Below are 25,443 nucleotides of genomic sequence, written 5' to 3' on the forward strand. Positions count from 1 at the left end.
CGCCGCCGCCGCCACATGGTGCGGCCGGACGCGGCCCCGCGGCCGGGCCTCCGCGCGGCTCCCCCTTCGCGCCCGGCCTGCGGGCGGCGCCCCCGCACCCGCACCCGGAGGCCGGCCCCGGCGCGGACCTCTGCCTGGAGCTGGGGCGGGGTGGGGGCGCGGGGAAGCACGCGGCCGGCCGCGCAGTGGGCCTGGCCCGCCGGGGAGGATGCTCTGGCCGGCCCCGGGCACACTTCCCACGTGGGGTGGCCACCCCGTCGCGGCAGAGCGCTGTGAAACCTGGCCCGGCGGCCAGCGTGTCGGAGGGGCTTTACAATGGCTCTCAGCAAACCTCCCAGCCTTGGCCGTAAAGGCTTTCTCGGCAGGGGGGCTGCAAAACCCGGGATGGTTACCGGAAATGAACCGCGCGATCAGGCCCCTTCACGCCCACTTAGCTTTGTAGGTTCTGCAGTCTTCATCGGACAAAAGGGCACCTCTTCCATAGCACACCCCTTTCCTTCCTCTGCCTTCCGTGGCTCATAGTTTTCAGACTTCATGCTTGCTCCCTGTAAGTGTGCTTCAGAATCGTGTGGGGCCTCATCTCAGATAAGCCCGCCTGAAATTGGGTTGGAGGGGAGAGAAAGGTCAGGGTCGAATCCTAGGGTTCTTATTCTAAGAAGGTGAAGTCCAGTGTTTTTACGATGGTCCAGCAGATTCAAGAGCCTTACCTGTCAGGCATGTCTGATGTCTTTTAATTGTAATCGATACTGAGCAGTATTTTCAACTGTGTAAGAAGTGATTCTACCACTGAGATAGGTGGTGTCCTCATTTTCGTTATGGTCTTGGGTTAGTTTCCGTATTGGAGTTAACAGCTGGCATCATTCTGTTAACAGGTATATAATGTGATAAATAACAGCAAGAATTTTTGAATGAGGCTTATTCCTTATCTTTCATAATAGTAACTTTAGTAACTGGTCTCTTTCTTGTAAGGAAACTCTTGAAAAAGTGCTGCAAACATTCTTGAGTAGCCTAGCAGATTGCATGATTTGTGAATAGTCTTTTAATTAAAAAGTAATTTGTCAACTACAGGCCATGAACACGTGGAGAGCATGCCTTGTAGTAGGCAGTTTCTTTTTTTAAAACTATTTTATTGATACGTCGCATCACAGACTCTTAACATCAAGAAAACGAATTTCATATTGTAACTAGCATTGAGTCCTATACACCTTTTTCTTACAGAAAAAGAACAGCAAGAAGCAATTGAACATATTGATGAAGTACAAAATGAAATAGACAGGTAAAGTTTTTTGTAGTTTACTTTGCAGAAGTTTTCTGAGATGCAGCTTACAGTCTGGTAATCATTGAAACTATGGTCAAATAAATCTGTATCCACTGGCTAAGTGGGGATGATTATAACTTAGTTGGAAATATTTTGAAAGGTCAGTGTTAATTTCCTGTGAAAGACTTGTATGTTGATCAAAAAGTTTTTGAAGAAAGTACATTGACCTTGTAAAGCTTTGGTTTACTTTCAAAGGCTACAAGTTGTCTGAATTGCAGTGCCTGGGCTTCTGATAGTTTAGCATTATGGCATCAGTGTTGCTCCCACTTGGGTTATAACTTTGTTACTTTATTAGCACTTTTTTTTTTTTTAAACATCTGCTTGAGGTTGAAACAATTTAAGTTAGCCTGGTGATAGAGTTGGTGATGTAAATATACAATGTTACCAAAATGATCAGTTTGGGCACTTTAAGAACTGTTTAACTATTGAGTGTGTTGGTGAAGCATATCAGATTGCCATCTTAGTTTTGACTTGAGTGTCTAACTACAAAAATCTAGGTGTTTTGGTCATTATAAATAATTACTTTGTACTCTTCGAAAGCTAATATTCTGGAGTTTTAGCAATTTTTGTATTTGTCAAATACCATCATTGTCAACATTGTTTTTCATTTGCTTCAGACTTAATGAACAAGCCAGTGAGGAGATTTTGAAAGTAGAACAGAAATATAACAAACTCCGCCAACCATTTTTTCAGAAGAGGTCGGAATTGATCGCCAAAATCCCCAATTTTTGGGTAACAACATTTGTCAACCATCCACAAGGTATGTTGTATCAGAGCATTATTTCAGGGTATGGGATGTCTGTGCTTGTTAGAGTGGAGGGACTTGGCTTGAGAACTTAGTCCAACATGTTGGTTACACGAGATTAAAACACGTTAAGAGAGGGGAGGCTTGCATTTAAAGCTTTTTGTATTTTATTTTATTATTATTTTTAAAAAGATTTTATTTATTTGACAGAGAGAGACACAGCGCGAGAGAGAACACAAGCAGGGGGAGTGGGAGAGGGAGAAGCAGGCTTCCCACTGAGCAGGGAGCCCGATGCGGGGCTCGATCCCAGGACCCCGGGATCATGACCTGAGCTGAAGGCAGACGCTTAACGACTGAGCCACTCAGGCGCCCCAAGCTTTCTGTATTTTAGAAGTGACTATATTCTAACTTGGAATTCTCTTTAATTACTTGGTAAAAGATAGTGACAGTTCTGACATTGAGCCATCTGGTTTGCACTTAATGGATTTATGAAATCAAAGATGCTCACTAAGTTTGGAAAATTTTTAAAGGCATCACTTGAATTGTTTGTTAATATTTGTTTAATACTCATTTGACCTATAAATTTGCTCATCTAGTGTCTGCACTGCTTGGGGAGGAGGATGAAGAGGCGCTGCATTATTTGACAAGAGTTGAAGTGACAGAATTTGAAGATATTAAATCAGGTTACAGAATAGATTTTGTAAGTATCAGTAACTCCTCTTGTTTGCCACTGTGGAAATGAATTGGAGCTTTGGTTGGAAGACCTGTTTGTATTGATTTCCAGTTCTCCAATCTTTTATTACAGTATTTTGATGAAAACCCTTACTTCGAAAATAAAGTTCTCTCCAAAGAATTTCATCTGAATGAGAGTGGTGATCCATCTTCAAAGTCCACTGAAATCAAATGGAAATCTGGAAAGGTATTTGAGGAATTGTTGGGGGAAGGTATCATTTTGTGTATTTTGGTTTAGTTGAACCATTTACCAATACTTGCCACTTTGGTAATGTGTTCAATGCAGATCCTTAAAATGTAAAAAACTGTAGCCAAATATAATGGCTTGGAACTGTTGTTACAAATTGTAGTGCAAGTCTTTAAAGAAACAGGCTACATTTTTTTGATTTTCATATTGGTGACTGAGCTTTTTCAAATGGCTTGCTACTTCCCAAGCTACATTTTTGTCTGTGTTTTAATGGTGAACCCATATAAAATTATTTATTTAATTTCTAAAGGATTTTATTTTCTTTTTAAGATTTATTTATTTATTTGACAGAGACACAGCGAGAGAGGGAACACAAGCAGGGGGAGTGGGAGAGGGAGAAGCAGGCTTCCCGTGGAGCAGAGAGCCCGATGCGGGGCTCAGTCCCAGGACCCTGGGATCATGACCTGAGCCAAAGGCAGACGCTTAATGACTGAGCCACCCAGGCGCCCCTAAAATTTTTTTAAGATTTTATTTATTTCAGAGAGGGAGAGAGCAAGCATGAGTAGAGGGAGGGTAAAAGGGATAAGCAGACTCCATATTGAGCAGAGAGCCCTATGCACAGTTCCATCACAGGATGCTGAGCCACCCAGGGGCCCCCCATGTTAAATTATTATACTGTGTTATGGTAGTGGTTGTCAAAGTGGAACTAATTTTGTAAAAAAGCCAAATTTACATGGTACCTTTTCAGGAAAAGCTTGTACAAATTTGACAAGTCTTTGCAGACCTAGAATTCTGGGATTTCTTTTATTTACCTGCTGTATGTTTTATGATTTGTTTTAGATAACATACAAGTGTTACAAACACCCCCCCCCCCCCGTTTTGGGTTAAAATCTTAATTTATAGGGAATTTAGGTGTTGTGGAAAACCTGTGTCAAAAGTTCTTCTGTCTTCATTTAGGATTTGACGAAACGTTCAAGTCAAACACAGAATAAAGCCAGCAGGAAGAGACAGCATGAGGAACCAGAGAGCTTCTTCACCTGGTTTACTGACCATTCTGATGCAGGTGCAGATGAGTTAGGAGAGGTCATCAAAGATGATATTTGGCCAAATCCATTACAGTACTACTTGGTGAGTTGAGAATGTACTTTTATTCCAGGTTGTATTTGTCTCATTTGTTTGAAAATTTAGTTCCTCAGGTAACTCTTGGTTTTTTTAAGGTTCCCGATATGGATGATGAAGAAGGGGAAGGAGAAGAAGATGATGATGATGATGAAGAAGAAGAAGGATTGGAAGATATCGATGAAGAAGGAGATGAGGATGAAGGTGAAGAAGATGAAGATGATGATGAGGGGGAGGAAGGAGAGGTAAAAGAAAATTTGGTTAAGTCCAAAAAAAGATCATCTCAAAGGATTTACCTTGTTATTTTGTGGGTTTAAATATATTGTATAATAGAACTGGCCAACTGATTGTGGGAGGATTTGTAGATGAGACAAGCTATTTTATTGTCCAGGATGGAAGAAGATTTTAATAAGGTCATTGTGTCCATGATTTAACTATGTAACTAGTTCTGCCTTTGTGGTTAGTGCTCCATCCTGTCCTTTCCTGGCCAGTACTTAATGAAGGTGATACGGATAGTGCCGCTGGTCAAATTCTGAGATCTCTGAGTAACAGATTTGCATGTTTTGGACAAACATTAAAATTCTTATAGTGAGATTGGGATAGATGGGTTTTTGGTTTGTATTATTTGGTGTGAAAGAGGTGAGTGATTTTGGTGAGGGCTGAAAAGTTAACTAATTTATCTGAAACAATATCACTGGGTCTTGCAGTTGAGATTTGATACAGACGGATTTGTAGGTTTGTAAAATTACAAGTCCCTGTAATGTGGTAGTTTGTTCTGTGGAAGTCCGTAAGTGTTTGAATGTTGAGGAATGACTTTAGAATTAACCTTTGAAGATTGACTGCCCACTTTTTTTCTTACAGGAGGATGAAGGAGAAGATGACTAATGGAACACTGATGGATTCCAACCTTCCTTTTTTTAATTTTCTTCAGTCCCTGGGAGCAAGTTGCAGTCTTTTTTTTTTTTTTTTTTCTCCTCTTGTGCTCATTCGCCCTGTTTTTTGAAGTCTCTTTTCTCTCCCTTTATACCATGGTTCTCAACTTATTTTGGGGGGAAATACCTTGAGCAGAATACAGTGGGAAAAGAATCTCTACCCCTTTCTGTTCCAAATTCATTTTTATCCCTTCCTGTCTCAACAAAAACTTTATGGAATCAACACCACCGTGCTCTGTGGGAAAAAAGAAAAACCTTCTGCTCCCTTAGCTCTGCTGGAAGCTGGAGGGTGCTAGGCCCCTGTGTAGTAGTGCATAGAATTCTAGCTTTTTTCCTCCTTTCTCTGTATATTGGGCTCAGAGATTACACTGTGTCTCTATGTGAATATGGACAGTTAGCATTTACCAACATGTACCTGTCTACTTTCTCTTGTTTAAAAAAAAGAAAAAAAAACTTAAAAAAATGGGGTTATAGAAGGACAGCAAAGGGTGGGTTTGAGATGTTTGGGTGGGTTAAGTGGGCATTTTGACAACATGGCTTCTCCTTTGGCATGTTTAATTGTGATGTTTAACGGACATCCTTGCAGTTTAAGATGACACTTTTAAAATAAAACTCTCTCCTAATGATGACTTGAGCCCTGCCACTCGATGGGAGAATCAGCAGAACCTGTAGGATCTTATTTGGAATTGACATTCTCTATTGTAATTTTGTTCCTGTTTATTTTTAAATTTTCTTTTTGTTTCACTGGAAAGGAAAGATGATGCTCAGTTTTAAACGTTAAAAGTGTACAAGTTGCTTTGTTACAATAAAACTAAATGTGTACACAAAGGATTTGATGCTTTTCTCTCAGAACAGGTGTATTTAATATGATTTTCCAAGTTTGACTTGTATAACGTATTGTCAAACTTTGTCACCCTGACTCCGTATTTTTTGATACGCGCTTTGCAGGGTGACCTCAGGGCTGTGTGGACTGAGAAAGGGATCTGAATCAATGTAGTAATGTCTCCAAAGCCAGGAGCCATTGTGGGTACATTTTGCTGTCAGTTTCTGAAATCTTCACATCAGTCGGGATACCAGATTGCTCAAGACTCAGTTCTGATTATGTTGTGCCCTTGATTTGTGTCTCAAATTGGCATTTTTAAAAATGGGCCTTTATTTACCTGGATATAATAATAGTGCCTGCCACCACCATCAGACAGACCTGGTGCTCTAATGCCAAGTTACACACAAGGCAGTTACTGGCATGTCTTCGTTGGTACTATGAAATTTGGCCGAGAAGACAGACTCTCAGAGTAAGAAGTCCGTATTGGTGGTAAGAAACTCAGGAGTACTTTTGTCTCAAAGTACTAGCTATTTAGCATATAGCTCTCCAGCGAGGCCTGTCTGTGTGAATCCGGGTGAGATGCCGGCCCTGCTCTGCTAAATGCCATTGTGCATAGGATACCATTTTGGGAAGCTGCCTAATGCATAAGCTTTTTAATGCTGTAAATTATAGTAGCTAAAATTAAATGCCACTTAACTTTTTCAGAGATGAATTAATGGACAGCCTGGTCAAAATTCAAAGCTTTTTGATGTATAAAACTTTATAAATGGAACTATTCCATCAATAGGCAAAGTGTAATGAAAACCTGTCTAGATGGATAGTATGTAATTTCTGCACAGGTCTTGTTTAGTAATACATCACTGTATACTGGTCAGGAATCTTGCTCCAATAAAGGAACGTAAAGATTTTTTTTGACTGGGGTCATTCTCCTTGTTTTGTAGAGACATGTTACTTGCTTTTGGATTGAGATCATAAGGAAGCTTTTCTGTGTGATTTGTGTTCATAGTGACTGGGGGGGGGAACTGCTCTTCAAATTGTACAGTATAGCAGAGATCATGTCGGTATGAAAGGGTAGGTATAAAGGTCATGGAAAAGAAACTTCTTTGGAATGTAGTCACTTCCTGAAGGGATTGAATATTTTCCTATCGAAGTCTCAATGTTTAAAGGACTCTTGGCTAGCAAAATATCCTAGTAGCTTGAATTATTACTCATTACGTAGGCCTGTAATTTTTTGTTACTCAAAAGTTAACAGCTTACTAAAACTGACTTCTTACGGGCTGGTGAGATAAGAGCGCTGTCAGGTTATAATAGGTCACCATGAATTTAACCCAATCTTAAAATGTTCCTTTTGAGAAGGTGATTTTTTAAAAAAGAGCCCTTAAAGATAACTTTCAACTATTGAGATCACCTTTGAGATTGCCGTGTGCCTGCAAATCCTGTGAAGGAGAGCTGGGCTGTGAGGCCGGCAAGTGGCAGTGTGAGTGTGCTGGAAAGTGCTAGAGTAGCAAGTGCACTTTGCCCAATTGCTGGCCCTTAGGCAAGTGTGTATTGGAAAGTGCCAGATGAATGGCTTAAAATTCCTTTGGTACAGGACATTTCAAAAGGAGGGCAAGTGGCGGCTGTTGAGGTACTTTCTCAGGGAAGAGGGCGTCTGCCAAAGCTGTGCCAAACTCCACTTATGAGGGAGTAAACTACATGAACTGGGGCACAGAGGATAATGTATGGATAATGTATCTATCTGGTAATGTATCCTTAGGTTTCATTTGAAACCTGAAGGAATATGTTCTTTTAGACCATCCCTGCAGTTGAGGTGGTTTCTCCAAGGATGTTCTGATTTCTAAAAGACTTAAACTGTTCCCTGACCTCTGTGACAGGCCCTGCAGGTTGACGCAGCTCTGGTTCTAGGATGTAGAGTTTTAAATGTCCACGGAATCCTGCCTTTCTCCTTGGGTTGTGATTGGGTTTACATCTGGCCTGTTTCACTTGTGTTAGCTGGCTGGCTGCCATAAGGTATGGATTTTTGACTTGATGGATTTGGGGGCCTTTTGGGCTTCAGAGGATTCCTAGTCAGTTGTGTTTCTGAGCTAATTTGGTCATTTTTATCACTACTGCTCTATAACAACTGGTTTCAGGGTTTCACTTGGTCCCTAAAACATAGGTTTAGTTTTTCTGCCATTTTGGTTAGGTTTTGCTATGAAGTCTTTCTGGCCATTTCAAGAATGGAATTCTGTTGCAAAGGATGAAAACTTCCAGAGTTTCTGAAGATCAAGACAAGTTCTTTAGGAGATGAATGAATAGCCATTCCAGTTGTTTAAAGAGGACATCTTAGCCTTTGGAAAAGTAGTGCGTCCCTTCCCCCCCACCCCCCCAACCCCGGCAGTGACCATTCCCTTTTGAACATGTGGCCGTGTTCATGAAGACTTAGAAGTTTCAGGTCCAAGGCAAAGGACTGCAGTTTTGTGATTAGAACAAGAATAGTGGAGGGTGTGTGCCAACTTGATTAGCTGGTGACATTACATGCTCCTCCTACCCAAGGGAGGCAAATCTAAACATAGATGGATTGATGTTTGCAATACCGGGAAGGAAAAAGTAAAGAAAGTAAAACTTTTTTAATGTACCCTGCCAGAAAGTTTTACGTTTCTTTTGGGTTGATGTTTATATAGGTTGTTTTTTTTTTTTGATGTTTATATAGTTTTAATAGCCAATTAGCAGGAGAGTTGTTTGTGCACCATTCAGTATTTCCTGGATGTTGAATGTGAAGTGAACTTCAATTTTCTTAAGAATTACAATTTCATGAAGTATCAGACAGGTTGAAGCTATTTGGTCAGACTCCTCCATCAGCCTAGGATTTGGTTTCCTTGTGGGTTTGCCCAGCCTGGGGTTTATGGATTCTGCTACTTTTGACCTCCTTTCCTTTACTGACCAGTGAGGCAGTGAAACACAGCAAAGTTGGAAAATCGTTTTGAGTTCTTCCACATAATTCAGCTTTCTTGGCTGTAGGAGTAGATAAATGATCCTCAAGATGGGAGACACCTGCTTTGCTCGCTTGTTTGTGCTTTCCCTCAATCTTATGACCTGCAGTCAGAAACTGATAGTCTTTTTGCTTGATTATGCTTAGTTAACATTCAGCTCAGCGCAACTTGATGATAACCCACTTAAAAGAGCCTACTATGTGCTGTTGTCTAAGCCCTCAGCAACTCTGCGCCCGTGTGTAAAAGTGTCTCGACTTGCCTTTGATTATGAACTGTAGGCACGCCCCCCACTGAACCAAGTTGCCTTCGCATATGTTGGTGTCATTTGGTTGATTTCCCATTGCAGGACAACCCAGGATTGTCCATGGCTTGTCAGCATCACCTCCACTCTGTTGGGGAGGTGGTCAGAGCAAAGTGGAAGTGACATTTCCTTCAGTAAAAGCACTGGAGGGTGCCTATTCCAAGTCAGCAAATCAGCCACCTTCAATATTTGACCCCTACTCCCAGCCCCTTGGACCAGGCTCCTTCCAGTGAAGTCCTGGCACAGAGTGCTGGTTAGCACAGGATCCTAGAATTCCTACACAGGCAAGCCACTGCCAGGTCAGTCAGTGCCCACCGATTGGCTTTCCTGAAGTTGTGGCTATTTCCTAAGATGTAAACGTGTCTTCTGTTTGGATGGGTTCTTTAGGGCAAGGGAAGAATAGTGGCTCTGGCTGACCCAGAAAGCTCCACTCTGAGCGGTGGGGGCCTGAGGGATAACTTGGTTTTATTTGTTTTTTAAGATTTTATTTATTTATTTGAGGGCGCAAGCAGGGGTAGAGGGAGAAACCGACTCCCCGCTGAACAGGGAGCCCAGCGTGGGGCTCAATCCCAGGACCTTGGGATCATGACCTGAGCCACCCAGGTGCCCAAAGATGTTTGGTTTATTCATCTGTCCTTTGTAATTTGGCATGATTTGGGCGAGGCTTTACTTTTTTGAGACGTATACCTTCTTAGAGTAGTGACTCTAGACAGGGCCAAGACAGGTTTGGGATTAGCCCATTTGACACCAAGGATCTAAGACTACGAGAAACTTCGGGGAGGGAACCAGGTGGTGGGGCTCGGAGGAAGGCGCTGAGCCGGGCTGGAGCGGGCCGGCCGCACCGGCAGTGTCCCGCGGCCGGCAGGCGGCGCTGTCGCCACCCTGCCACCTCTCAGGGCAGCTACAGAACCCCGGCCCAGGAAATGTCCCTTCCTGCCCTTCTGTCCCGGGGCGGGCTTCAGCGTCACACCGAGCCGGAACTGCGGCCTCAGGAAAGGGGCGCTGGGCCCCAAAGCCCGCGGAACGTGGGAGCCGGGGATGCGCGGGGGCCTCGGGTTGAGGAGTAGGGTCCCGGGCGCTGACCTCTCGAAGCCGAGAGGCGGCGCTGATCCCAGTCCCGCGAGGGCCAGCCGACCTCGGGAGGGGGCGCCCGATCCCGCGGCTGCGGCTCGGCTTCCCGGGAAGTTTCAAGTTTGAAAGTCCTGGCGGTGGGGCCGAGGCTTCCGGAACCGCAGTGGTCGAGAGGAGGGGCCGAGCGGCCGGAGCGGCGCCATGGAGGAGGGGGCGCCGCGGCAGGTGAACGGCGCCCAGAGAGGCAGGGCTGCGGGCGCGGGCCGAGGGGGTCGGGAAGTCTCATTCACGCCGCGGGCGCCCCGAGCTCCGGCCGCGTCCCCTAGACCCGACCCCCAGCCCCTCCCGGGTCCCTTCTCAGCCCCGGCCCCGGGCTTCGCTACACCTCGCAGGGCAGACCTGAGCATGGGGGTGAGTCGTTCATGTCCCCTGAAAACGTCCCCAAATCACCCCCAAGTGACTCAGAGCCTCTAGTCAGGCCAGCGCAGGAGCACGTCCGAATCCGCAGTCAGGGCCACCAGGATAGGTCCCAAAGTTTCCCAAAATCGGTTCTTCCCTGTGGGACTGTCAGACCGGTAGGAGTCTGCCTGGAAAGCAAAGGGGGGCCGTGGGGGCACATTGGGACCAGTCCTGGGGGGAGAGGAATGTGTGTGTGTGTGTGTGTGTGTGTGCAGGAAGAAGAGGGACTTGGAGGGGGCCAATCTCTGTGCACTTGTGGGGGGGGGGGTCCTTCCCAGATCACAAAGGCATGTGGGGATTGGACACAATCCAGTTGGACACAATGGGACAGAATTGGGGGGGCCTGGCCCAGCACCTGGGCGGGAACCTTCGGGTACACAGAGGGTTCTAGTCCAAATGGCGAGGGCGGCGGGGTTCCTGCCAGCCCTGGCAATAGGTGCTGGTGGACACAACAGCCAAAGCTGTGTGTTTGTTAGTGGGGAGGGAGGGGTGGAGGTCTGCCCAGAGCAAATGGGGTGGGGTCCCAGCTGTAGAGCAGAAAGGCGGACCTGTGTGTACTTGGCAGAATTCCAACCCAGAGCAGACAGGACCATGGGGTATGCCCAAGGGCAAAGTGTCCTCCGCAGGACTCCTCGAGTGCCCCCACCCAACGTCTCAGGCAACCTTAAGTGCTGCCTCTGCCCCCTCCCACCCCCTTCCTCCGGAGGTCCCTCCGCCTGTTCCAGGAGTGGCTTGTACACATTTTCCGATTTCCTGTGAACCTCCGCCCAGCAGCGGCAGCTGGGTGAGTCAGGACCCCGGTGGCCGGGCCCCCCGCTCCATGGGATCTTTGTTTGCTCAGGCCTTTGGCTCTGGCCCTCTGGCCTAGGGCCCTCAAAGGATTTCCTGAGTCCCGCCCCTGCCCTCTGACAGCCAGGCCAGCAGCCCAGCGCAGGCCTGGGGTGGGGGCGTCCCTGAGGCTGGGGTGGCACCCCTAACACTGGGCTCAGGAGATGGAGAGCCGAGAGGTAAGGTGGAGGCCCCAGAGGAGTCCATGGGGAGTGGGGGGCATCATGGGTTACCCTGGGCTGAGGTCAGCTTTGGCACTGGTTGGTTTGAAATGTTGGCTTCTGAGAAGGAGCTTTTCCTCTTCCTTGCTCCCACCTGGGGTGAAGTATGAGAAAACCTCTACTTCCTCCCAGTAGCTGAGCTGGGAATGGCTCCCAGAGACCTCCTCAGCCCCTCTCTGAGCCTCTGCTTTGCTACCTGAGGGAACATCCCTGGCCCCTACTCAGGCCTCTGGCTGCCCTCTCTGTGTGACCTTGGGTGGCTCCCTAGCCTCCTTTCTGGCCCCAAATCTCAGCTGGAGTCGCAGCCTTGGAGAGGGCAGCCCGATGGGTTGGCGAGGAGAGGGTGGCATCCCCTTCTCGGTGTTGTGACCATGGGCAAGTTACTTAACCTCTCTGTGTCTCAGCTTCCCCATCTGTAAAAGGGGGATAATAACTATACTTACCTCATGGGATTGTTGTGAGGATTGATAAATTAATGTATGCAAAGCTCAGAACAGACCCTGACACCATGTACTTTTGTCCCTTGAACAACCCAGGGGTCTGGGGCACTGACTCCCCTCCAGGCAGTTGAAAATCCACGTATAACTTTTGACTCCCCCAGAACTTAACTACTAATAGCCTACTGGCGACCAGAAGCCTTACCGATAACATCAACAGTTGACTAACACCTATTCTGTACGTTATGTGTATCCTATACTGTGTTCTTACAATAAAGGAAGCTAGAAAAAAAGGAAACGTTATTAAGAAAATCGTAAGGAGGGACGCCTGGGTGGCTCAGTTGGTTAAGCATCTGCCTTCGGCTCAGGTCATGATTCCAGGGTCCTAGGATCGAGTCCCACATCGGGCTCCCTGCTCAGCAGGGAGCCTGCTTCTCCCTCTCCCTCTGCCTGCCGCTCCCCCTGCTTGTGTTCTCTCTCTCTCTGTGTCAAATAAATAAATAAAATCTTAAAAAAAAAAAAAGAAAATCGTAAGGAAGAGAAAATACATTTACAGCCCTGTACTGTGTTTACTGAAAACAATTTGCTTATAAGTGGACCCGCGCAGTTCAAATCTGTGTTGTTCAAGAGTCGACTGTACACATTGCCAATTTTTCCCTCTCCCTCCTCCCTAGTGGCAGAGGACAGGAACATGGGTGGAATGCATAGCTTCGGGGTTTGCATCTGGCCTGGGGATACTAGCTGGAAGGTCAGGCCTCCTGAGCCCTGGGGGGCCATCCTGGCTGCTGGGCACACCTCCTTCTCCCTCCGTCTGGGGGGACCCGAGGCCGCTGGTGGCTGGGATGGCGGGGGGCATTAATGCTCTGCTATTCCACAGCCTGGGGCCCGGCAGCGGCCCCCGGAGGATGAGAAAGAGGTGATCCGCCGGGCCATCCAGAAGGAGCTGAAAATCAAGGAGGGTGTAGAGAACCTGCGGAGGGTAGCCACAGATCGCCGCCACCTGGGCCACGTGCAGCAACTCCTGCGCTCCTCCAACCGCCGCCTGGAGCAGCTACACGGAGAGCTGAGGGCGCTGCATGCGCGCATCCTGCTGCCCGGCCCTGGGCCCGGCCTGGCCGGTGAGTGAGGGGTCGGACCCCTGGGGACAGGAGGTGCCGGGCCCACCCAGCTCCTCGACCTTGGCTCTGAACCCTCTCAGAGCCTCTTCAGGTGTACCCCTGCCCAGGAGGGGAGGAGAGAGCAAGGCCATAGGGCAGGGGGCTCTTGGCTCTGGCTCAGGGCTTCATGGGCCCCACACTGTGCACAGAACCTGTGGCCGCGGGCCCCCAGCCACCTGCAGCGCAGCCCAGGGCTCGGCACCTGGAGGCTCTCCAGAGGCAGCTGCAGGTGGAGCTGAAGGTGAAGCAGGGGGCAGAGAATATGACACACACGTATGCCAATGGCACACCCAAGGTAAGGCTCCTGGGGTCTGAGCGGGGAGATGTGGCTCTCAGATTGTTAGGGGAAGTGCTGCCCCAGCCCCTGTTCTGAGAGGGAATGCAACCGGGCCAGTGACCCTATAAGGGAGACCCATTCTTAACCATTAGTCTGATGGGGGAGGCACAGCCCCCAAATCTCAGCTTGGTGGGCAAGGCATGGCTTGAACCCGTAATCTAACAGAGAGGGCAAAACTCGGTCTAATGGGGAAACCCCAGGCCATGTTCCCAGTCTAGTAGGGAAGGTCCACCCGCGGCCCCAACTCCCAGCATGATGTGGGGAGCTCGGCCCTGATGGGATGGGGGAAGCTTGACCCCAGCTCTTGTCTCATCTGATGGAGGAGGCTCTGCCCCAGACCGAGGCTAACCAAGGAGGCTTGGCTTCAGCCTTGGTCTGACCAGGGAGGCTCAGGGCTGGCCCTGGTTCGGTGGGGGCATATGTCATGCCCCCATAGGAGAGGAAGCTTCTGGCAGCTGCCCAGCAGATGCTGCGGGACAGCCAGCTGAAGGTGGCCCTGCTGCGGATGAAGATCAGCAGCCTGGAAGCCAGTGGGTCCCCGGAACCAGGTGAGGCTTGGGGAAGCGGGGCCGGGCCGGGCAGAGCAGGGCATGGGCCTGAGGGCTGACCCCTCCTCCCAGGTCCTGAGCTGCTGGCAGAGGAGCTAAGACATCGGCTACGCATCGAGGCTGCCGTGGCCGAGGGTGCCAAGAACGTGGTAAAGCTGCTGGGTGGCCGGCGAACGCAAGACCGGAAGGCGCTGGCCGAGGTCAGACCAGGGTGCCCTCCCGTTGCTGCTCCTCTCTGAGCGTCTGCTTGTCCCCACGCCACCCTCTGCGCTGTGGCCGGGCCGTGCGGGGCCTCATCGCGGGCAGGTGGCCCGAGCCACTGGCCCTGGCCGCCGTGCTTCATGGACCCGTCCCCCCTGCCCGTTTCTGCTCCACAGGCTCAGGCCCAGCTGCAGGAGTCCTCCCAGAAACTGGACCTCCTGCGGCTGGCCTTGGAGCAGCTGCTGGAGGGTCTGCCTCCCGCGCATCCTCTGCGCGGCCGAGTGGCCCGGGAGCTGCGGACCGCTGGGTCTGGGAACCCCCAGCCTTCAGGGGTGCTTGTGAAGCCCACCGCCATGACAGGTAGCCAGGAGTCCCTCCCACGTCAGGGCTCCCCTTTTCTCCCAGCGAGCGCCCTGAAACAGAGGGGGAGAACGCTGGAGAAGAGTTTCAACCCTGGTCCAGCAGCCCCCTAGCTGCGTGAGCTGGGGCAACAGACTTCTGCTCTCTGGACCCTTAGTTTATGCTTCTGTCAAATGGGGATGATGACAGCACCTACTTCCGTGGGGTTGCTGTGGAATTCAGTGAGTTGTCGCGTGTGAAGCGCTAGGCAGTGCCAGCATGGGCCGCACACAAGCAGCGAAGCTGTTATTTAAATGAGTAACCATGACGATGGTTAAAGCGTCCGTGTTAGGGGAGCTCACAGCCCTGGAGGCCGTGGTACCCAGTCCTGGGCAGTTTGGACTACTGGAAAGTCCTTTCTTATCCCTGAGCTGGATTTGTCTGAATTGTAGCTGAATTATCATCATCAAATAATCTAAGCATGCTGACTTTGGAAACCCTGAACTTCCTACCCGGGACACAGGGCCAGCCAGAGAGCCCAGCCCCTTCCCCGGTCAGAGCTCGTTCAGGGTTAGACAGGCCACATCCTACTGTGAGCAGAGCTGAGGAGGGGAAGGACAGGGGCTGCATGCGCTCCCTCACCTGGTGTTGGGGAATCAGGAATGCTTCCTGAAGGAGGTGGTGTCTACACTTAGCCTTGACGGGTTTCTGGGAGTTGGCCAAGTAGACAAGTTGGGGAAGGCAGGGCAGGGCATGGCTTATTAAAAGGCCTAGAATTCGGCTGGCTACTTGGGGCCACTTTATATCCTGTCTCCTGGCTAAACACCCCAACTAATGTGGGCAGGGTCTGGGTTCGGCCATCTTTGGGGGACCTGAGTGTGGCAGTGGGAGAATGGTACCTGACGCTGTCACGTTCCCCGCAGGGACGCTGGAGGTCCACCTCCTGGGCTGTGAGCAGCTGCTGACAGCCGTGCCTGGACGGTCCCCGGCGGCGGCACTGGCCGGGAGCCCCTCCCAGGGCTGGCTCCGGAGCCGGGCCAAGCCGCAGCGCGGTGGAGGAGATCTGGCCAGTGAGTAGGGGGCCGCAGGGAGCTGGGGGCAGCAGAGGACCCCCACCCCTCGCCTGCCCTGACTCCCTGTCTGGCCCTGCAGCTGAGGTGCTGGCTGTGCTGAAGGTGGACAATCGTGTCGTGGGCCAGACTGGCTGGGGGCCGGTGGCCAAGCAGTCCTGGGACCAGACCTTTATTGTCCCCCTGGAGCGGGTGAGCCCCGGGGCGGGCAGGTGTGCCCTCAGGCCGCGGGGCGGAAGGCCGGCCAAGTGGGGGCACGTGCCCTGCCCCGCTCCTCAGCCTGGCCTCCCCGACATAGGCCCGGGAGCTGGAGATCGGGGTGCACTGGCGGGACTGGCGACAGCTGTGTGGCCTGGCCTTCCTGCGGCTGGAGGACTTCCTGGACAATGCCTGTCACCAGCTCTCCCTCAGTCTGGTGCCCCAGGGACTGCTCTTTGCCCAGGTGCCCCCTACCCTGCCCTGCCCTGCCCTGGACGGGCCCCGGCTCCATCCGAGCTGGAAGGCCCTTCAAGACCAGGTGACCCATCTGCACATTGGAGTGGAGATTGGGGCCCGCAGGGAGGAGGTCTCCAGGATCTACGGATCCCCAGCCCCTGTCTGAGGACTGCGTGGGAGTCTAGAGGCCCACGTCTTGGTCCTGACTGCCTAGCCCCACGTGCGACCCTGGACAAGTGCCTCTCTTCTCTGGGCCTCAGTTTCCCCACTGGTACCAAGGCAGACATTGAATCCCTCTCTCTGGGCCCCTCTGGCTCTTGCATCATTGCACTGGAGGCGCAGGCTGGGATCCTGGAGAGCAGCGAGGTGCCCTGGTGGTAGGTGGGGTGGGAGAGGACCGGTCTCCAGCCCTGCCCTCTGCCCCCGCAGGTGACCTTCTGTGACCCTGTCTTTGAGAGGAGGCCCCGGCTGCAGAGGCAGAAACGCATTTTCTCTAAACGCAGAGGTGCGGACGGGGAGAGGGCTGTGCAGTTAGGGGGCAGGGAAGGGGCCGTTGGGGGCCTTGGGACTGAGCCCCCCTTTTGTCCCAGGTCAGGACTTCCTGAGGGCTTCGCAGATGAACCTCAGCATGGCGGCCTGGGGACGCTTAGTCATGAGCCTGCTGCCCCCCTGCAGCTCCCCAAGCACGATCAGCCCCCCGAAAGCGTGCCCCCAGAGCCCGGCCACACCCCGGGGAGCTACTGACCCTGCCTCGCCCAGGTGAGGAGCCACCCCGCCTCGGCTGCCCCCTTCCTCTGCCTCTCTCCGGGTGCAACTGGTGTCGCTCACCCTGTGACCCTCTGTCTGTCGCTGGCATTGCTGTGTGTCCGTCCCCATGGCTCTTCCATCAGCCTGTGCCCTGCCACGTGTCTGCTTTCTCCACGTAGTAATTTCCCACCCAAGAAGAGCCCCCTGGGAGAAGAGACGAGGCCCCCGCCCAAGCCCCCACGCCTCTACCTGCCCCGGGAGCCGACCCCCGAGGAGATCCCGGTGAGGGGGTGCTGGTGGCCCCGGGGGCTGCTGGGCTAGGGGTGGCAGGGCTGGAGGGAAAGAGGGCAGGAAGCCCGGCTCTGCTCTGAGCCCCTCTGCCCTCGCAGCGCACCAAACGCCCCCACATGGAGCCCAGGACGCGACTCGGGCCGCCTCCTCCCACCTCAGCCACCAGGTACCCCCGTCAGGCTCACTTTTATGCTTGAGACATTTACCTACTCCTTTGGGTGTTCGCGTGTCCATTCAGACATCATCTGATGTTCCTTGCTCTCAGGTTCTTACTCACTAAACCCCCATTATTGAGCTCCAGCTGCATTCTAGACTCTAGGAAACCTCTGTCCCAGGAACCCCCCACCCCCACCCCCAGGCTTTCCAGTCTCATTGGTGGGGACAGCCCAGGACAGGGTGTGGACGGTTTGGAGCAGCAATTCATGGAGGCCCAGCTCTTGTCTCAGGGGGCTTCCCGTGCCTTCTCTCTTGCAGGAAACCCCCCCGGCTTCAGGACTTCCGCTGCTTGGCCGTGCTGGGCCGGGGACACTTCGGAAAGGTAGTGGGCTGAGGAGGGTACCATGGGAGTGGGTGAGCAGGCCCCTGAGCTGGGAGGAGGCTGTGACCCATGGGGCCATGGGTGGGGGGAGCAAAGGATGCCTCATGCTGTCCACCTGGAGCCTGAGCTCTTTCTGGTCCCCAGGTCCTCCTGGTCCAGTTCAAGGGGACGGGGAAATACTACGCCATCAAAGCGCTCAAGAAGCAGGAGGTGCTCAGCCGGGATGAGATGGAGAGGTGTGTAGTCAGGCCCGTGGGTACCCGGCACTGGAGGGAACCCCGGATGGCGGGCCTGGGCTGGGGGCACCGGAAGGCAGCTGAGTGCTCCTGGGGCTTTGAAGAGGTGACCCTCTGGGGCCAGCCAGTCCTGGGTTCTCTCTCTAGCACCTGCAGCGGTTAATTGGGTGCCCTTGGGCGGGTCCCTTCTTCTCTGTGCCTGAGACGTAGAAACCATCATTCTACCGCCTGGCACTTTGAAGACCCAGAGGGCCAGGGCTGTTGTGTGGGTGGCAGGGCTCAGCTAACAGGGGTCTTCCTTCCCTCCAAACGCCCCCTCTCCCCCCTCCCCCATCGCAGCCTGTATTGCGAGAAACGCATCCTGGAGGCCGTGGGCCGCACGGGGCACCCCTTCCTGCTCTCCCTCCTTGCCTGCTTCCAGACCTCCAGCCACGCCTGCTTTGTGACCGAGTTTGCACCCGGTGGCGACCTCATGATGCAGATCCACGAGGACGTCTTCCCTGAGCCCCAGGCCCGGTGGGTGCCCACCCTTCTTGTCTGCCTCTTCCAGCAAGCCTTCCCCGGTCCCCTCTGCCCGCTCCCTTCACCCTGCTTCCCCCAGGGTGCCCAGCAGCAGAACGGTGTGGAGTCAGGGAAGCCTTGGTTCAAATCCTGGTTGTCAGCTCTCTTCAGCTCTCACAGCACTGTGACCTTGGGCCTCGGTTTACGGAGCTGTGAATGGGGCGAATGAGAACTCTTTCACAGGCTTGTTGGGTAGATGAACCCAATGTTTATAAATTGTGGAGTATGGGAACTTGTGACTAGTGAGTGACTAGCAGCTGGAGTTATTTCTTTTTTCTTTTTTTCTTAAAGATTTTATTTGTCAGAGAGAGAAAGAGAGAGAGAGGGCACAAGCAGGGGGGAGCGGCAGGCAGAGGGGGAAGCAGGCTCCCCGATGAGCAAGGAGCCTGGATGCGGGACTCGATCCCAGGACCCTGGGATCATGACCTGAGCCGAAGGCAGACGCTTAACTGACTGAGCCACCCAGGCGCCCCTGGAGTTATTTCTTGCCCAGCAGAGTGCAGGCCCTGGAGTCTGGGTCTGCCACTAGCTGTGTGACCCCAGGTGCATCCCTGACCTGGAGTCTTAGATCCTCCTTTGAAAAACAGATGTGATGAGTATCAGCTGCGGGTGGCTGGGAGGATGTGGGAGAGTAAGCCGTGAGGACACGTGGCCTCATTCCTGGCACAATCTCAGAGCCCAAGAAGGGTAGGCTGTCAGCGGGCAGCAGCCTTGGGGCCACTGTCTGGAGAAGCATCCGCTCTCCCCTGCCCCTCCCCGTGGCGGGAGGCTCCCCTCAGGCTCTCATCCAACCTGACTCTGGCTGGGCCACCCAGGGCTGCTGGGGCCAGGGCCATCCTGGTGTCTCCCCGCCCTGCCCCCCACAGTCTTGGGCCTGAACTTCCCCCCATGCCACCCACAGGTTCTACCTGGCCTGTGTGGTCCTCGGGTTGCAGTTCTTACATGAGAAAAAGATCATTTACAGGTAACTTGCCCCGGAGGTGCTGGGGGATGGGTAGTGGGGTGGTGAAGGAACATCCACTGCCCTCCTCCTGCGATGCTCCAGGACCCCCTTGATCTGCCTCCCGCACCCTCAGGGACCTGAAGTTGGATAACCTTCTGCTGGATGCCCAGGGTTTCCTGAAGATTGCAGACTTTGGGCTGTGTAAGGAAGGTGGGTGCCTCCTGCCCAGGATCCCCTGTCCTCTAGCCTTGCTCGCCCAGCCCAGGCCAGCAGGGTCTGGGCCCCCCCCACCCCCAGCCCTCATTCCAGGGACCAGCTGGACACACTGGTTTTTCCTTCCCAGCCCTAGAGGCTCTTAAAGAGCCCCAGCTTGCCCTCAGCCAGAGGGAGAGGCCGTACTCAAGGTGGGAGAGGGCACCGGGTTCTTTTTCTTCATGACCCTGGCATGTGAGCTTGGCTGAGGCTCCGCTTCCTCCTGTCTGATGGCGTAAAAACGCTCCCACCTCCAAGGGTATGGGGCAGGGCTTGGCACGGGGTTCGGTACCTGAGGTCATGAGGGTTGGCTGTTGATTCTCACACCCACTGAGGTTATGTGGATGAGACACATCGGGCCGGCACCAGTGTGGATGCTGGTTTGCAGGGATCGGCTTTGGGGACCGGACGAGCACCTTCTGCGGCACCCCAGAGTTCCTGGCCCCGGAAGTGCTAACCCAGGAGGCCTACACACGGGCTGTGGACTGGTGGGGGTTGGGTGTGCTGCTCTATGAGATGCTGGTGGGCGAGGTGAGCACTGGACCTGGGCTGCCAGGGCCTCTAGGTTGGGGTGGGGCGGGGGTGGCTCAGGCACCCTGCTGAGCCCCCTTTCCCCCTAGTGCCCATTCCCTGGGGACACAGAGGAGGAGGTATTTGACTGCATCGTCAACGCGGATGCCCCATATCCCCGCTTTCTGTCAGTGCAAGGTCTCGAGCTCATTCAGAAGGTAATCAGCGCAGGGGCTGGCAGGGCCGGGCTGGACAGCGGCCGTGGCTCACCACCCACTCTCGGGGGCCCTGTGGCCCAGCTCACTTGGGGGACCTGGGCAGGTGGGCAGTGCCTGGGGCCGAGTGCCCTCCATGAGCCCCCCGTCCTCTTGCCCAGCTCCTGCAGAAGTGCCCGGAGCAGCGCCTGGGGGCGGGTGAGCAGGATGCGGAGGAGATCAAGACCCAGCCTTTCTTCAGCGTGAGTGGTGCTGGGTGCCTGGCACAGTGGGAGGCGTCGGGCCGCGTGGGCCGCTGTTCATCGTCTCAGGCAGCTCTGTCCTCGCCCCCAGACCACCGACTGGCAGGCCCTGCTTGCCCGCACCGTCCAGCCCCCCTTCCTGCCCACGCTCTGTGGCCCTATGGACCTGCGCTACTTCGAGGGCGAGTTCACGGGGCTGCCGCCGGCCCTGACCCCGCCTGACCCGCGCTGCCCCCTGACTGCCCGCCAGCAGGCCGCCTTCCGAGACTTCGACTTTGTGTCAGAAGGATTCCTGGGGCCCTGAGGGCCTCTCTGGCACGTCCGCCCTGTCTGCCCAGCTGCGTGCCCTGCCCTGGAGGCCTGGGCCTCGCCGGGTTGTTCGGGGGTCTTGGGCCTTGAAGTGGCAGCGGCGGGGCTGCTGTGGGGGGCTCCCCACCCCCTGGGAGACCTGGACCAGAAAGGGCGGCACAGCAAGGAGCAGTTTGGTTTGGTTTTTTAATACTTGACTTGCTTTATGGATTATTAAACTTATAAAACTGTGCCCTCTGGAGGCATCCTGGCGTCGGAGGCGGGGTGGAGGGCTCCAAAGCCCAGGTCGCTGGTGCCCGAGCCCCCACACAGGTCCTCTACCTCCCCTTCTTCCTTTGGAGGGCAGAACTGCCCACTGAGGCAGGGGTCCTGTCATTCAGCTCTGCTCTGAGGCCTGGGAGGAATGGGCAGGAGCGAAGAACCTCAGGCCCTCTGAGGGCCGACCCCAGCGGGGCGCATCCTCTCTGGTTTTCAGGCACAAGATGGCGGCCTTGCCTCCAGCGACCCTAAACAGCTTGGCTCCTGCCCTCCTCCTCCTCGTCCTCTCCCTCGGCCCAGAGGGTCTCCCAGGACCCTGAGGGCCATCCGCAGAAGAAGTGGGTCAGGTTGCGGGTCAGGCCGCGGTCGAAGGGGTTGCTGGGGCGCTGGCGGAGGTAGGCAATGCGGTGCGAGGAGATGAACTCCCAGGTGGTGGTGTTGCTGGCCACCAGGTAGAGGTGTGAGGCGAGGAGCAGGCTGGCCGCCAAAGAGAAGAGGGAGAGCAGCAGGAAGGTGGCAAAGAGCAGCCCGCTGGACCGCAGCCATAGCCCCCAAGGCTGGGAGAAATGGAGGCCAGACCTGCAGGGCAGGACAGAGATGGGGAGCTAGGCGGGGGGACGGCAGGGGTGCCCCAGGGAGCCCTGGGGGGGGGCAGGCCATTTGGGAGAGGGTCCGAGGCCGCCAAGAGGGGGTCCTGGCGCTCTCCGCCTTGCAGGCGCATGCTGCAGTCCCCCCCGGGCCCCGGTGGCAGTGGCACCCACCATGCCAGGTACAGGCCCCACAGAAGCACCACCAGCTGCAGCGCCAGGTAGGCCACGAAGAGCGGGTGGTTGCGCTCCCCCACGCAGTTCTCCATCCAGGGGCAGTGGTGGTCGAAGCGACGCACGCAGCGGCGACAGTCACGACAGTGCCGGGCCCGCAGGGGCTGCTGTGGGCATGGAGGGGGAGGGCTCAAGGCCGGCTCCCCTGAGGGGAGTGACGAGGTCAGGAGGCCGGGGCCTCAATCTGGGAGGCCTTCCTGGAGGGGGAGGCCACGGCACGGGGGCAGGAGGTCAGGGAGTCTCCACCTTGCCCCCCCCGCCCCGCGCCCGCGCCCTCCCGTGGAGGTCCCTGGTCACCCACCAGCACCAGGCAGTGTCTGCAGTGCCGAAGGGGGATGGCTTGAGGAACCATGGCCGTCTGCTCCTCCTTGACCTCCTCCTGAAAGCGGGAGATGGGGTATAAGATAGGGTCCCCTAGGGAGGCAGATGGTACAGGGGGGCATTTCCCTTGGGGGCTAGCTTAGCTCTGGGTCTGCGTGGTTGGGGGCCCATCCCCTGTGTCTTGGAGGGGGGAGGGTATGGCAGAATGCTCTGGTCCGAGTGAAGCGAAGCTGTGTGACCTCTGTCAGTTGTCTCTCCTCGCTGGGCCTTGGCGACTTCCTCATTGTAGGAGGGGGTTCAAGAGCCACTAAGAGGATTCACTGAGGTACCCCCCGCAAAGCGCTCCGCACAGATCCTGGCATGAGACTGTTACAGGGGCCTTGTGTGTCCTGTTGGTGGGAGAAAGGGGCCCCCTGGTTACCTGGGGCTGGGGCTGGACATTCACATAGCCCGGGTCCATGAGCGACACGGCCAGGTAGAGCAGCAGGGAGGCCAGCACGAGGAGCAGGAAGGTAAGGGGCAGGAGCAGCTCCCCCTGCTCTTCCCACTGCCGCAGCGCTGGAGAGGCCAGAGAAGGAGAGTGAGGCTGGGCTGGAGGCGAACAGGAGAACATCCCCCCTCTGTGTAGGGGGATGTAGCTGAAGGTGGAGAGTCTGTCCCTGGCTGAGCAAAGGCCTGGAGATGGGGTTTAATGAGTGGTCAAGTCTGCAAGTGTGGCCACTGCAGAGGGTACAGGAGGGAGAAGTTTGGGCCCAGCAAAAAAAAAAAAGTTCATCTGCATTGTATCTGGAGGGCAAAGGGTGATAGGGAACCATGTATGCTTACAGGGTCAGATCTGTTTCTGAAAACCCTCCTGCTGGAGAAAAGACGGATGGGGGAGGAGGAGGAAGCCTGGAGGCAGAGAGCCTATCCGGGAGGGAGAGGAGGGTAGCTAGACAAGGGCACAGGCAGGCAGGAAGAGTGGAGACAAAGGGACGGATAGATAAGGAGGAAGGGGGTGAAGGGGCCAGACTTGACTAGATGTGTGGGAGAGGGAGGACGGGTCCCTGCCTTCGGCTCCATGATGGGGAGACCAGCCAGGTCTGATATGCCCATGAGATAGAGACAGAGGAGGGGCTGGCCAAGGACTGTCCAACTCATGGGGGTGAATGAGGATTTGGGGGGAATAGGGGCGAGGAGTGAGGGGCATGGGACAGTTAGATAACAAAGTGTGGACAGCTCTGGGGCCCCGCGGTTGTGAAAAGGAGCAGAGAAGGGAAGGTGGGTTGGGGGGTCCTTTTTGATGGGGAGACTGAGCAGGTTTTTAGGCTTAAGAGTGAAGACCGTGGAGGAGGCTTGAGAAGGTCTTGGGAGGAAAGTGACAACACCTCCAGTCCAGGGGTTGAGGCTGGAGCAAGGATGGGGGGAGTGGGGCTACCCTCGTTGGCAGGGAGGGAGGGTGAGAACTTGGGTTGGAGGCAGCCTGGCAGGTAAAGAGGGGGAAGGATGTTAGTGGAGTCGGGGCAGTGGGGTGGATGAGGACCTCAGGGCAAGAAGTGAGGATGGGGAAATGCGCGACAGGCCACTCCCCTCGGTGTTTTCTTGCTCCAGAGGGTGGGGAGCCTGGACTTGGGCAGCTAGTGGCTACGGAAATGGGCGGGGTGCCAGTCCTTGATCTACTTGATCCTCGGAATCTTACGGAGGGACGGTTGGGAGTCAATTCCTGGGAAGGACCGGGTGGGTCCCGGGATCAGGGGAGATGGGGGCTCAGGTCGCTCGTCGGATCTGGTGGGCACCGGCTGGGTCCTGGGATGCACAGGGCATCTGGCAGGGATCAGGAAGATGCTGGGATTTATTAGGGATCAACTGGGTATTAGGCAAAAGGCAGGTGGCTCTTGGAATGATAGATGGGGAAGAGGCTCAGGAGCTGGCGGAAATGGGGTGAATCCCAGGATTTCTGGGGCTTCAGCAGGAGACCCAGTGAGACCCAAACGTCTGGGGAACCACGCGGGATTGGGTGGGTCCGGGGTCGCGCGGGGTCCGGCTCACCGGTATCGTGCAGGAAGAGCACCAGCGTGATCCCCCAGGTCAGCACAGTGTGCCCGGTCCGCACCAGGACCCCAGGGCTGAGGAGCGCCCACGGCGCCATCTCCTCCGCCTGGGGCCCCACCCGGAAGAAGCGCCTGGAGGGGCGGGCCCTTCAAGGGAGAGAGGGGCAGCGGCCACGCGCGGATTGGTGGATCTGGGGGTGGGCGGGGCCTGATTGGGTCGGGGAAGCTGCCTATTGGATGGCAGCTGCGGCTGAGTGGGGCCCTCGAGCCAACAGGTGCCTGAAGAGGTTGGGGGCGGGGCCGGCGCGCGCGCAGCTGGTAACTCCCCCAACCCCAGCCCCCACCAGCCAGGTAACTTTCGGGGAAAGCCGAGGAGCAGGCGCGAGTCTTGACCCCGCCCCCTCGGGCTCCCACCCCGCCCTCCCCAACCCCACGGCCTTGCGCATGCGTACAGTTCCCTGGGCGCTTCCATGTTCAAGGTGTTTGGTGTGACTCCAGCTTGTGTTGTGCCGGTTTCAAAGGTGTGATGCCTGAGGTCTCTAGAGGGTAAGGATTCGGCCTCGGTTGCTCCGTGGTGACACCCTTACCGCCCTGCTCTTCATTTTTAGATATTGCAAACAGGATGACAGCAAAGTGGTTGTCCGTGGTGCAGATCCTGGGTAGGAGGGGCCCAAGTGGAGTCAGAGTCAGAAGTACCAGCACTGCCCCTTCCTACCTGTGTGAGCTTGGGCAAGTTCCTGAACCACTCTGAGCTCTGTTTTCTGTCTCTGTAGTGAAGACTGATGATAGCATCCCCCCCGCCCAGGTGGTCGGGAGGATTCAATAATGCAAGTACAGCCAGTGTCTAGCACGCGACTGTCGTCTCCCCCGCTATAAACCAACACCTCACCCTGCCGGAAGGACTTGTCCAACCCGAGGCTTCGGGCTATCTAAGACT

The 25,443-nt window shown here is 54.4% G+C and overlaps 3 protein-coding genes across 10 annotated transcripts in view; 2 read left to right on the top strand and 1 right to left on the bottom strand.

Moving 5' to 3' along the window:
* Nucleotides 1–6,758, top strand: part of SET (SET nuclear proto-oncogene) — a 16,733-nt gene extending 9,975 nt beyond the window's left edge. Inside the window, exons 2-8 of one of the 2 annotated variants that reach the window (XM_044920835.1) lie at nucleotides 1,219–1,276; nucleotides 1,936–2,078; nucleotides 2,660–2,763; nucleotides 2,869–2,982; nucleotides 3,940–4,110; nucleotides 4,200–4,346; nucleotides 4,963–6,758. In XM_044920835.1, the coding sequence (XP_044776770.1) occupies nucleotides 1,219–1,276; nucleotides 1,936–2,078; nucleotides 2,660–2,763; nucleotides 2,869–2,982; nucleotides 3,940–4,110; nucleotides 4,200–4,346; nucleotides 4,963–4,986 (761 nt within the window). In that variant the 3' untranslated portion in view covers nucleotides 4,987–6,758. The remainder of the gene's footprint in view (nucleotides 1–1,218; nucleotides 1,277–1,935; nucleotides 2,079–2,659; nucleotides 2,764–2,868; nucleotides 2,983–3,939; nucleotides 4,111–4,199; nucleotides 4,347–4,962) is intronic. The other variant, XM_021691112.2, reaches the window with a different exon arrangement.
* Nucleotides 6,759–10,105: 3,347 nt separating this feature from the next.
* PKN3 (protein kinase N3) lies at nucleotides 10,106–21,308 on the top strand. Of its 2 annotated transcripts, none has more exons than XM_021691796.1 (22): nucleotides 10,106–10,425; nucleotides 13,023–13,263; nucleotides 13,452–13,597; nucleotides 14,076–14,187; nucleotides 14,260–14,387; nucleotides 14,565–14,748; nucleotides 15,651–15,797; nucleotides 15,880–15,989; nucleotides 16,096–16,239; nucleotides 16,662–16,737; nucleotides 16,823–16,991; nucleotides 17,159–17,261; nucleotides 17,369–17,436; nucleotides 17,745–17,808; nucleotides 17,953–18,044; nucleotides 18,384–18,560; nucleotides 19,507–19,569; nucleotides 19,682–19,758; nucleotides 20,189–20,331; nucleotides 20,421–20,528; nucleotides 20,687–20,767; nucleotides 20,859–21,308. In XM_021691796.1, the coding sequence occupies exons 1-22, from the start codon at nucleotides 10,402–10,404 to the stop codon at nucleotides 21,069–21,071; spliced, it is 2,670 nt and encodes an 889-aa protein (XP_021547471.1). In that variant the 5' UTR covers nucleotides 10,106–10,401; the 3' UTR covers nucleotides 21,072–21,308. The 2 variants fall into 2 exon arrangements, with proteins under 2 accessions (XP_021547471.1, XP_021547472.1); XM_021691797.1 differs by having other exon boundaries at nucleotides 20,687–20,723; nucleotides 20,859–21,028.
* ZDHHC12 (zinc finger DHHC-type palmitoyltransferase 12) lies at nucleotides 21,256–24,644 on the bottom strand. Of its 6 annotated transcripts, none has more exons than XM_021691420.2 (5): nucleotides 24,505–24,644; nucleotides 22,898–23,034; nucleotides 22,457–22,534; nucleotides 22,096–22,262; nucleotides 21,256–21,913 (listed from the first exon to the last, which is right to left on the bottom strand). In XM_021691420.2, exons 1-5 carry the CDS (start codon nucleotides 24,602–24,604, stop codon nucleotides 21,583–21,585), a joined length of 813 nt encoding a protein of 270 aa, XP_021547095.1. In that variant the 5' UTR covers nucleotides 24,605–24,644; the 3' UTR covers nucleotides 21,256–21,582. The 6 variants fall into 6 exon arrangements, with proteins under 6 accessions (XP_021547095.1, XP_044776521.1, XP_044776522.1 ...); XM_044920586.1 differs by having other exon boundaries at nucleotides 22,096–22,259; nucleotides 24,505–24,623; XM_044920587.1 differs by having other exon boundaries at nucleotides 21,256–21,891; nucleotides 24,505–24,623.
* Nucleotides 24,645–25,443: the final 799 nt, after the last annotated feature.

This window comes from Neomonachus schauinslandi, chromosome 13 (assembly GCF_002201575.2).
Source record: "Neomonachus schauinslandi chromosome 13, ASM220157v2, whole genome shotgun sequence".
Lineage (NCBI taxonomy): Eukaryota > Metazoa > Chordata > Mammalia > Carnivora > Phocidae > Neomonachus > Neomonachus schauinslandi.

What these genes read in the sequence shown, in the direction of transcription:
- PKN3 (XM_021691796.1), top strand. Translation starts at nt 10,402, where the DNA reads ATGGAGGAGGGGGCGCCGCGGCAG. An exon ending in AGGAGGGGGCGCCGCGGCAG is followed by an intron (nt 10,426 to 13,022) that starts GTGAACGGCGCC and finishes GCTATTCCACAG; the next exon opens with CCTGGGGCCCGGCAGCGGCC. An exon ending in GCCGGGGACACTTCGGAAAG is followed by an intron (nt 17,809 to 17,952) that starts GTAGTGGGCTGA and finishes TCTGGTCCCCAG; the next exon opens with GTCCTCCTGGTCCAGTTCAA.
- ZDHHC12 (XM_021691419.2), bottom strand. Translation starts at nt 24,604, where the DNA reads ATGGCGCCGTGGGCGCTCCTCAGCCCTGGGGTCCTGGTGCGGACCGGG. An exon ending in ATGTCCAGCCCCAGCCCCAG is followed by an intron (nt 22,535 to 22,897) that starts GTAACCAGGGGG and finishes TCCCGCTTTCAG; the next exon opens with GAGGAGGTCAAGGAGGAGCA. An exon ending in GCAGACACTGCCTGGTGCTG is followed by an intron (nt 22,263 to 22,456) that starts GTGGGTGACCAG and finishes CCATGCCCACAG; the next exon opens with CAGCCCCTGCGGGCCCGGCA.